The 12,429-nt window shown below is 41.6% G+C and overlaps 1 protein-coding gene across 1 annotated transcript in view; it reads left to right on the forward strand.

Moving 5' to 3' along the window:
* The window catches only part of khdrbs3 (KH domain containing, RNA binding, signal transduction associated 3), a gene marked incomplete at both ends in the record, with an annotated part of 84,086 nt that overhangs the window by 54,367 nt on the left and 17,290 nt on the right, over nt 1-12,429 (forward strand). The window contains 3 exons of the mRNA XM_079176464.1: nt 1,196-1,342; nt 2,155-2,294; nt 6,268-6,448. Of these exons, the coding sequence (XP_079032590.1) occupies nt 1,196-1,342; nt 2,155-2,294; nt 6,268-6,448 (468 nt within the window). The remainder of the gene's footprint in view (nt 1-1,195; nt 1,343-2,154; nt 2,295-6,267; nt 6,449-12,429) is intronic.

The raw sequence follows: 12,429 nt of genomic DNA on the forward strand, positions 1-12,429 counted from the left end.
GATGGCGCCAGATACAAAGTCACATGTTTACCACTTCACTAAGATCAAAACCAAATTGCATGGTAATCCATCCAACAGCTCCAAGAGTTAAAAGTCAGGGGTTTACCAAAGGCATTACAATTCATCCCCCGAAGGACATGAATGACTTTACCAACATTAGCGTCAATCCATGATGTAGAAGTAGACATATTTCACTGATAAATTGAACATTTTGACATGCTGGTGGTGCAAAAGGTCACAGGGGTCAATCCTCGATACAGCGTCTGTATCCGTTCCAAATTACGTTTTCTGCAAAAATGTGTTTGGCAAGGCAAATTTCAGGAGTAGTGCATACATGTTTGTAGAAGGGAGGGTTGCATTAATACCATCTATTTGTTTTAAGAATATTATCTTTTTTTAAGTTAATCATCCTTTAGATCATTTTAATTAGTCTCTTTGGTGCAGTGTGGTGATTGCTGAGGTCTTTGTTCACTTAATTTCCCATGAATCACCTCCCAGTCAAAGGGCGTCTAATATTTTGATGTCTTTTTCTTTCGACTTTCGATTGCTAAATATGTTTTTCTTTTCACTGCTGTAGATAATTAAATCAGTAATTTGCTACATTAGTCATTTGTTGCAGAATCACAATTCACTACTCTTGACACTACTAATATAAACATATCTTCTACCACATTAAAGGTTTTCTTTTCTTTTTTTTTAAACTATTGTTAAAAGAACTAATTTCACTCTATCAAATATATTCTTGCCTCCCAACGTTGCTTAATTTATTTTAGCAGAGCTCTCATAGATGAGAAAAATGCAATAAGCAGAGCAGATATTGTGATTAAGTGCATGAGAGCACATACTTTATCCGTGCATTTGTTACAAGGACAGGCAGCTGTGTGACGACAAAGGTAATCAGTTAAATGTGACAGCCGCAGCAGGAAAGATTGTAGGGGTTGCCTGTTTGCAAATATATACGTTTAAAGGAACCCACATAAATATTTCCTGTCTGTCTTTTTTTTAACTCTCCATCACCGAAGCATCAAACCTCTTTGTGTTGAAAACTCCCCGCAGTAAATCCTCGACAAAATACAGAAAAAAAGACCAGGATAAATGTTGCTGACTGTGACAGCTAACTCGTGCTCGTTCCTAGACAGAGTATATATATGATACCAAACTGGGTTTTTTTCTCGTTTTTTTGTTGTACCATCAGGAAGAAGAGCTACGGCAGAGCGGCGAGTCCAAATATCACCACCTGAACGAAGACCTGCACGTCCTCATCGAGGTGTTCGCCCCACCGGCTGAGGCCTACGCCAGGATGGGTCACGCTCTGGAGGAGATCAAGAAGTTTCTGATACCAGTAAGGTTCCCATCTTTCTCCACATATACACACTTACTCTGGCCTTCACTTTCTTTCTTCATGGAGAAACTCCCATGAGACTCATCTTCAGCCTGTGCACAGTGAAGTGAGCGAGTAACAGCCGCAAAGACCCGCTCTTTCTCTCTCACGTTCTTTGTACGTTACCTGCGCTGTAATTCTGTCAGGGCCGTCCAAGTGTTTGTGTAAAGCGTCTGGAGATCCGTGTGTGCGATCCTGAGTGGGAAGTTGTGGGTACAACAGGGATAAAAGAGCGCAGGAGGGGATTTCTGCATGGGCCAAACTCTTCTTGGCAGCAGCATGCAGTAGGGAGCTTATTTACTCTCCCTCCATTCATTATGGATGATCTCTCCAGTGCTCAGAGCTATGATGATTTACATCTCCCCATTAATTATCAGCAGACTCCTCTCCCAACCCCCTCCGTGTTACCTCTTCCCACCGTTGTCATAAAACATATTTATTGATAAAGCGGACACATGACAATCATATCATCGTTTTTATGATTAAAGACCTATTTCCTCGTTAAATTGTGTATTTTAATTTAGTGGCAAAAAGCAACCGTGTGAGAAGATGAAGGCAAATGGGGTCGTATTGGATTTATCAACGGGCGATCTGAAATGTTTTGCAGCCTCAGAAACAGCGGTCACGGCAGTACTATAAAGTACATTAATTAGATATTCCCGGGGTTGTAGCCCTGGAGATAGAGGACGGAATTTAATACAGTGTAATTGAAAGCGAATCTATTGCTGTCGGTGTGTTTGTGTGTGTGAACGAGCTTGCCTCTCTGTGTGCAGGATTACAATGATGAGATCAGACAGGCCCAGCTGCAGGAGCTCACGTACCTGAATGGTGGCTCGGAGGACGCCAAGGTGCCATCGGTGAGGGGCAAGTCAGCCGCCCGTGCAAGAGGGACACCTGTTCCTGGGCCTCCAAGGTAACCTGCCTCCAAGTGTGGGCGCGTGTGTGTGTGCAACTTGTTGTGTGTACGTGCACTTTGGTGCAGCTGGGGAACGGGTATTATTTACAGTTAAGGAGCTTCTGGAAGGCAGTATTTGTACAGTATCCAGTTAATGGTGCCATTTAGAGTTACAGAACATTAACGACTGCCTCTGTTTGGAACCAACAATGCCGTCCTTTTGTGTTGTTTTATGAATGCAAGTCATGGATGTCACATTACAGTTTTGTAATGTCTTGAGAACTTGGCCAGATTTGCTCAGTTTACTATTGTCAGTGCAAATGTTGGCTACAAAGTGCTTGTTTCAACAGTGATTTACGAGGCCAGCATCCCGATACACCGTCAGCTCAGATGCTCAATTATTGGCGGGATGTTTGAGTTCATTATGTTTTATAAGATAAAGGATAACGTATTGATCTTGACGACACAACGTGTACTGCGACAGTGTTCAAACTTTATATGAGAAACTAAATGCTTATTTTTCATACAATTCAAATATTCCAATCTTTTTGACAAATGAATAATAGGCACAAATTACACATAATTCAACATAAGCAGTGGTGGGATGGCTGTACACTCTGCTTGTTACACACACAGGGACATGTTGATGGGACAGAGAATTGGGAGACATGGGAGGACCACCTACCTCTCCCCTCCCTCCCTTCACATTATGCCACAGCAACGTTAATTCACCAATGGACAACAATAAATAGTCAACAACAAATATGAAACGTTTTTTTCACTGCTGACAAAATAACCAATTACCTTTCAAAGGGAATGGGAGACGACACACTGATTGGTTTAATTCATGTTACGACCAAAACTCACCGATGATTAATTAAGAGACTACATACAACCCCTTTGCCCCTTGGGAGTTGGACACGCCATAAATGGGCCATGCCCTTTATACCACGGGCTTCAAAATAGATTGTTTAAATAAATAGGGCCAAATCTGCGGCTGAAGAAAATACGTATAAAAACAATAAATCTCCTATATGTTTACTTTTCCATTTTCTTTTGTTCATGAAAATAATACCTATCGTCTCTCTGAAGGAAAGTCAAACGTATCGGAACGTTACACCACAGCACAACGTCCTGACCAGGAGGTTGCATGTTTGGATGTAAAAAAGATTTTGATTGCAACAATGGAGACCATCATTCTTCTTTTTCCAATTACCTACCAAACAGATAATGTTGTGGTGATTTATTTGAACAATGTCCACAATCTGATCCTAAGAAGTTTTGCTTGCCTTACCTATATGGTTGAACGGGTCATTTTGGAAGGCACTGACAAACAACCTGTTTCATCATTTAGAGTTGTTCGCTCACTGGCAGCAGGCACAGTGTATCATAATGTACAGGCACGTACTGATACAAAATCATTCAATAGGACATACTGAAATAAAACTTAGAACAAGCCCAACAAAGGTGTCCTGTTTAATGTGATAGGTTATCTCTCCCTGTTGAAGTTGTGTCTCGTATTCTACAAGAATTAACGGCAGCAAATAGCTTTTTTAAAAAATGAGCCGTGCTGACTGTGTGCAGACCTCAGCAGGAACTACAGAGAAGAGGCAGAAACCATAGGTGATTGGCATTGAACTACAAAACCAAAGCACTGCTGCTCTCATTTAAAGTTGCACTGTGCAAATGGCTGCTTATTTACTGAACTTTCCAGGCTGTTTTCTCTGCACCAAAAGTTCAATCAAAGGGACGATCTCACTCTTTCTCCCATTTTCTTTCATGATCACTTATTCCCAGCCACACCTCTTGGCTTCTATCCATTCATATATTTGACTCCTTGCCTATTATCCAATACTGGATAATCCATATTCATTTACACCGATTTATGCAGATCCGGTATGCAGAAGTCATCAGAGATTTTAAATGTTCAGATTTATGTTGTTGACTATGTCAATCAACTAAATTGGTCAATGACCGGTTGAGCGTGTGAGAAATAAATATATATAATGATATATACTGTGTATATATATCTACTTATCATCAGCACTTGATGCCATTAAACTGCCTCCTGATTGAACTGGTTTTAGGTGACATCATTTCATTTGGGCAAGTATGGAGCTTCTGAGGCAAGGGACTCTGTTCTTCTCAGACACACTGTGATTTAGGCAGTTTACATTTGGTGAATATAATAGTTTCTTCTATGCTGCCATATTTTAGCTGAGACTAGTATTCGTGTGTTGCTGAAATAGGTCGGAGGGGCCATTACGTGAGCAAGTAGCTTTAATAGAAAAACAGAAATGATAGTAAATAGTGCTTGGTAGTACACAGTGATGCAATGCCACATTTGCATAAAAGCCTTTATGTATATGCAAATGATCCCCAGGAGATGCTCTCCCGTCTCCTCTCCCTGTGAACACAAACTAATTCCAGCTCCTCTGAGACCTCACAAGACTACAAATAAAAAATACTCACGGCCATTAGAAAAACTTTAAGTCTCTCTGCGTCAAACGCAAAGAGCCGTGTTGTTAGTTCTTTGTGTTTATAAAAGAAAACACTTCTTTCATCAGATTCTCAGATAAACAAGGTCACCGAGACGGGGTGTTTGTATTGCTCTGAGTCGCAATATAATTGGCTACGTTTTAAATTACACTTTAATTACAATCGAGCATGCCTGCGTGATAAGATGGAAGTCCTATATGCTCCCGTTCAGGAAGTCGCATGCACTTCTCTACATATTGTCACTCACATGTGATTACTTTTGATTGTTGCCGCTGCTCTGGGTTGACTCATTGTGGCTGTCACATATTCCTCTTTGTCTTTCATTGGCGCTGTTGATGGAAGTGAAGTCGCACCATTAAAGAGGAACCAACTCTCAGTGCTCCGTTTGAGGGGTGGTCCAAATTTCTATCAAGTAAACATCCTCCGCTGTCCCCTTTTAGTCAGGAAGTTAAGAGAGACTTCCTTTTTTTTTACTCCTCCTGACCCAAATCTGTGATGTTTCGCCAATAATAATGAAAAAAGGAAAGCATAGAAAGATAATCACAAAAGCAACCTTGGTGGTTTTCTGCTGCTGCTTCAGATCAGTTGACGGCTTTTAAAAGGAAGCTCAGTCGGTGTAAAAAGCTCAAACAACACATTACCAAACCACAAGGTCAGACTGCCTTTGATTTCCAACAGAGCAGCTTGACTCTGCTTCCATCATGATTACAGTGCAGTTTAGACTCTGGGTTCTGTGTTAATTCATCTGGATGGCTGCACATATCAGTATCTCGCTATTTTGCTTTGTGGGAATTATGCCTGTTTACCGAAACATTTAAGGTAAAACCAAACCCCCAAACTGGCACCACAGTATGTAAAACATTAATGGTGAAAATTGGGTTAGTGTTCCACTTCCCCACAGTCAAAAATGCTGGGCTTCATTTCAAGAAAAGAAAAACATCCATCACCGTTTTTCCATCTGCATTTTACTTAACAGACAGGAAAGCAATTCAGCCATAAGACGAGCTGTGTTTTGAGTAATGGACGTGACTCACTTTTTCTCGACTGGAGGTACTTGCCCTCCACCCTCGCTTTTCCTCAGTCTCTCCACCTACACATGTAACCTGCCGCTGAATGTATCAGATGCACCGCTGTGGTTTTACCAAGTCATTCTGGACGATGTAGGAAATCACTAACTGGAGTGAAAGTAGACGAGGCAGCTTGACTGCAAACATAATAAATTAAAGCACCTCATCATAAAGACCCGGGATGCATTGGCGTCTCATATTTATGATATATAATACTATACTTGTAATAGTATCTTTTAATGCTTTAAAATCAACATGTGTAGAAAGAGGATATACTGTATGTTACCTGATCCATCCCATCTATGTACACATTTATTTCTCCCTCCAATAATTCACAGAACTCATCACATTCCCCTCAAAAAAGGGACATAGAAGTTTGTGCTCTTTCCTCTAATCCTGAGCGGATGTTATGTGTCTTTTGTCAGGACTCGAGGAGGAGTTCCTCCACTGCATGCAGCGGTGCCCCGGGGAGCAGCACCCAGAGGAGCCCCACCCATCCGGGCTCCGTCTTCCAGAGGGAGGGGGGTTCAGAGAGCCAGAGGCGCCCCGCCAACCGCTGGGTACCGGCCGGCTCCTCCCATAGTTCAGGACACATACGGCGAATATGTGAGTACATCAAAACTCATGCACAAATGCCAAAACATTTGCTTAATAATCCAGTGTTTCAGTTGTGAGAATTTGCTGCTTTTCTGTGTTTTATGTCTGGATATCTGACTAAACAAGCAAATCAACTTGTTTTGGGCTGTGGGAGCTTGTGCAAGCCATTTCTCATTCTTTGGTGACATTCTTATAGACTAAACACTCTGTGCCCCTTTATTATCCACAGTATTAAGACACATAATTAGGAGTCAACAATGCATACGTTTCAGGATGAAATCAATACCGCATAGCTGTTGCAGCAGCAGCAGCAGTGGACGCTACCTGTGATTCGGGTGTCAGCCAGTGTTTAACTAATAAGCTGTATGTGCAAGGCAACATCTGGCTTGGCTTAAACATTGCGTTCTTAACTTTGTAAAACAAAATACAAAAAAAAAAAAATGCATAGATGTAAATCTAGCTGAATTGTTATTTATTAGAAATAATGGGATCTGATACCAGATCAGCCTATTGTCAAGACACCCAATCCTGCTTTCTGAGTCAGCATCAGACTGATACCCGATATCACAAGATAAACAGAACCATTCACACAGGAGTTTGATTTCACTCGTCATTTCATTTGCATTATTGAAAAGTGATCGCAATATTCTGTTGTTGGCTCCAGTCAGTGCACAAGCAGGCTGACAGCTGAATGCTCACAGCTGTATTTCTTTTCAAAAAGCTTAGAACCTCTAGTTTTTACCCGTATGTGTTCATTTCCTCCATAAAAAAAGGCAATAGGTGTATCCTGTAGTCAGCAGGCTGAGAGCTCACTATCGAGGAGGAGGAGGAGGAGGTGGGGTTCATAAAAAAGAGAGAGAGAAGAAAAGTAGAGTGTGATGATGTAGAGATAGATTTCATAGTTAGTTATCTACCAATATGAAATCAATGTGATGCTTTGAAGCTACAGAAATTGCACTGCCAATGAATATTAGGTTGGAAAATACAACATTTGCCCGATTTAACACGACTACCCGTACAAACCACACCCATGTTCAGTCAGTTGGAGACATATTATGTTGTTGGTTGGACACAGAAGAGATACAGATAATGATGTGTCTGTACACCTCTAGAAAGTAGCACTAACCAATGAAAACAGCTATAGGCAATATTTTTGAATTATCCACAATAGCAGGGAGACTTTCAATGTTGTCAGCATCACAAATGGAATTGCATCTATCTCCATTGTATTGGGGTGGCGTCACTTCATACCATGACATGAAAATATGTTGTTTCATAAGTTTGCGTGAACTAAAGATGTCCATTTCAGCACAAAATATGCACAGCTGCTTAAACATCAGCCTGAAGGAGTTGATCGCCACCGTATTAAGTTTTTTGTCTTGCGACACGAGGAGTTAGCAGAGTGTGAATTATTGTGGTTTGGTCTTTTAGCTTACCTGCACAGTCTTATGGGAACCTGTCTGTAATATCAACAGCTGCCAGAGATGAATATATTAGGCTTAGAGTCGACTCTTTGTGCATTTGCCAAGACAGTCCCCCGCCGCACTGTCAAGGCAAGCTCCCCAGGGACTTCAGCATCAACATCGCATATTTAGCAGATAGAAGGAGAGAGGAGGTGGCCTGCATTGGGAAATTGCCCCAGCAGCCCATACCTAACCACATCTGACAGGTTTATTCGGAGGTTGCAATTTAAATGTGTGGAGGTCGTAGAGAATGACTCCTGGACCAGCTGTTTCCCATCATTGTCACAGTTGTAAACTGCATCCCCCGACACCTGCACCTGTGTATCCGGGTGGAGAAAAAAAGACCCCCAACATCTGCCGGATGATAAATCTAACCACATCGCTGCAAATTAGAAGCTGAGTGAGTTTGACTCTGTATCATCAGAATACATCACCATCCCGGGACAAGTGTTCTCCATCAGGCTCTGACAAATAGGCTCTTGTATTCATCAATGAAATGCCAAGCAAGTTTTTTTTTTTTTTTACATTTGTTGCCTTCATTTATCGCTGCTTAACATTCTCATGCATGTTGCCATCGTTCTCTTTTTACTGTGAGGCATTGCCACGGGCCAAAACATTTGTTCAGCTGGAGGCGTTGTCGTCTTCTCTCTTGTTCACACTGAAAGCACCAGACCTAGGTTACCTTTTGGTGAATTTGTCATGATGACGCATTGTATACACAATATCTTTGTCTGGATGTTTTTTGTTTGACATAATCTCCCTCTGTTAAAGCTGTTTGTGTCAGTATCAAATTACTCCGAATCCAATTGTTACCAAGTCAAAATCACAGAAATGCTATTATCCCGTGATCCGGTCCTGGCAGGCCCATCAGTCTTGAATGGTTACTATGATTGCAGCCAAATCTTATTTAATGTGATTCATTAGGTGCATTGAGAGCTCTTTCTTACCTGCTGCTAATCCCGTTGGAGAACAATTAGACATGATGTAATTCTCATTTCAGAAACAAGGCTGCATGTTGTCTTTTTTTGTTCTATATCATCTGTGCCAGCACGAAGGAGGCTAATTGAAGTAGCAGAACTTCAGTTTCATGTTATTAAATCTAGAGCTACATGTAAGCGTGTTTGTTTTTGTTCACACAGACGCTTAATTCTCCTGGGTGAGAAGACCAAGAAATATGCAATGCACGTGGGTTGGTATCGTTAATGTTAAATCCTCCAGATACACTAATCCGTTCTCAGCACTGTGGGTCCTCGCTGAGTGTTGTGGCATAAGAAAAAAACATCCCCCTCTCCGCATGTCCAGCCCTTTTGGGAGCCAAGCATTGTTAATTGAATCATGTTCTATATGGCACTGTCCTTGTAGCAGTTTTAATCTAAACTGGGTGTAATGGTTAGGAAAATATTTCAGATAGAGAAGCTGCATCCGACTGGTGTGGCAGGCAAGACCAGTCATGAAGATGAGATTGAAACCCATCCACGTGGGACAAAACCTGTGATTTGTAATAATAGCTTCTATTTCCACAAATTACAGGCACATATACAGTGTATGCACATATCACTGCAATGCCAGCAGTATGAGATGGCAATGTTGGTTGGTGGTTCAGCCCACCACTACATATATACATATATATATATACATATATACGTGCTACATATATTCATGGTGCCCAGAGGATGAATCCTAATGTTTCATGTAGCGCCACCAGCAGCTTACATGTTTCAATTATGCAGTGAAATACTTTAACATCTCCAAGAAATATGGCAATTTGTCAAGATATTCATGGTAAGCAGAGGGTGAATTACATTGACTCTGGTGGTGCCCTGACCTTTTCCTGCCACCAGTAGGTCATATTTTAGCTCTGTCCAATACTTTGGTTTATGAGCAAACACCTGCAAAACTAATGGCATTTCATTCAGCCTTAGCTGTACTTCCAGCTTAGGGCTAATCAGCAAATGTTAGCATGCTAACACGCTAAATTAAGATGTTGAACGTGTTAAACATTTCACCTGCTAAGCATCAGTGTATCATTGTCATTGTCAGCATGTTAGCATGCGTGGCTTTAGACTCTTAGAGTTTTTATATTACTGTTATGACAGTTGAAGTAAAACGACAATCAATACATTATGAATATCTCATATAATGATTTTGTAGAATCCCTTCATAGAACCACCTCACTACAAAAAGTTGTTAGCACCCACTGTTCAGCCAAGGCCATTCCGTGTAGACTTTGCATTTTCTCCCCGTGCCTCCATGCCTCTGCACAGGATAAGCAAGAACAGACGAGTAGAGCTATAGTTGCATCAGAAGCAGTCATGTTGAATTTCATTTTCCGGTGCAGATGCTTCTGCAGGGCTAATGCATTAATGACATGAATCCCCCTGATACTACTTGACAGGTGTGAATAAGCTTTATTCAAAACTTAGCCAAAAGATCAAAAACAAAGGTGGTAAAGTAACACTGAGGAAAGCTAAGACATTTGTCAAGTGTGCACAGGTTTGTGATACTTCAACTTGATGCATGGGCCAACTTTTTGGCGTCCTCAATCTGATAGCTTGAGTAGTATTTCTAGCCCTGCAGCGGAAAAAGCTTCGGCAAATTCCAGCCTTTTCAGCGTTCTGAAATATGCTGGCAGGAAGAGCAGAATAAATGACACGTAGCTTTGAGAAATTTTGAGAGCAAGACGGATGACCGAGGGTTACAGATACTGCATTCTTTGTTTTCTTTGAGCAACATCACAGGGTCTTATTTCGCTTTTATTGCAAAGAAGTTATAGGAGGAATTTGTGGCACAGCTGTGCAGAGACGAGACTTTTCTCTTTAACCAGATGGTATTGTGCTGAAGTCATCCGGCAAGAACAAGGCTTTTCTTTTCCTTCTTTTGATGTGCTTAATTTTCTCATTTTGTTGTTTGCATTTGTGACACCTTAAGGGTTTCAACGCATGGCACGCAGCATTCCCTAGTTGTCTGCAAAGTTCATAATGTGAGGACAGCGTGTTGCTTAACTCATTTGGATTCAGTACAGTGTGCAGGGAACAAATCCAGCGCCTGAAAAGCCTGCTCTGGGTGTCAGTGGCATCCTATCTGTTACACTGGTATTGTAGAGCACAGTGGAGCGGCTGTGATACCACTGTTAAAACATGCAGTGCCAGGCCCTCTGTTAGTCTTCAGTGGCCTCAGAGGCCAGTCCTTATCTTTTAACAACACGCCTCTCAGCCATCCACTGGCATACAAATGAAAGACTCACTTAGGAGCTGCGCACCCCCCCCCCCCCCCCCCCCAACCTCTCACTAATCCTGTTTAGTGTTGGAAACACAGCGCTGTTGCAGTATTGTCGTGCCATTGTGCTCTCCAAGATATTTTGGGTAAATGGTATATCAATACAAACACATCAGATATTATAATAGCTTCACTCACACAACCATCACAGTCCTCTCTCCATTCTGAAGCTGTTTTTCCTCGTGTGTCAGACACCGAAGAAAAGAGCCATTTTCAATGTGCCAGTGTGATTTATAAACCGAGCATGTTTCTGCTCTCAGCTTGCTTGTAACTCAATTAAAGAGTAGCTGCTCTAATAAATGGAACTAACATGCCATTGTTAAAGTTTAATATGGTCCTTAATGCCAGGCGGCGTAGTCCAATGTGAGTGGACAGCGCCTTGAGAGAGTTGTCTTTGAGACGAGAGGAGGACTCACTTAACACTAATGGCACATGGCTTGTGCTGAAAACTAATCAGGGTATCTAGTACCTGTTCTGCTGTGTTAAACCTTATATCTGTTCAGGTAGTTGGCCCAGAAAAATGCTGATGTCAGTAATGTGAGAAGGATGCTTTAGTCCAGATATTTCAGCAGCTGCTTATAATGAAATGCCTTTTAACCTCCAAGAGAACAGTTCCTCAAAACTTCAGTAAACATTTTCACATTTCCTTGCTACCTAGATATCTACTTGGGTGGGTTTCTGTGGAATTAGTATTTGATATTCATGGTCCCAGAGGTTTAATTTCAATGTTTAACCAACCCCCCCCCCCCCCCCCCCAAAAAAAATGTTCTCTACTCCAACGTTCATGCCACACTTCACAATTTTTCACAATGTCAGATTGTCATTAATTACTTAGCCCGTTCATGCTCCCCAGAGGATGAACCTTTTGCATTTTGGTCACCCGATAGCGCCACCCACAGGCCAAATTGTCAGATGTGCAGAGATTTTCTCTAATTGATTTTGCTGGTTGAGGGGATGAACATGTTTTATTTGAGTGACTCGGGGTGTTTCTCCTGGCAACATCAACGGTTGGTTATTTCGTTGCACTTGAGTACTGTGACAAGTAATGGTTCATATTTGCAGCCTCTAGGGTTCTCTAGCGAGCCTTTTGAATTCGAGGCCAGTTTTGCCATTTTTTCATGTTTTGTCTCTGTGGCATAATCTCATGATATCAGCCTCGTGTTGGATGTGGGAGTGTTTCGAATTTTCAACTTAAATTTACTGTAACTGACAAACTAAGCCCCACCATTGTCTGGACAGCCTCTGGACAGG

This window comes from Pholis gunnellus, assembly GCF_910591455.1.
Source record: "Pholis gunnellus genome assembly, chromosome: 16".
In the NCBI taxonomy this organism is placed as follows: Eukaryota; Metazoa; Chordata; class Actinopteri; order Perciformes; family Pholidae; genus Pholis; species Pholis gunnellus.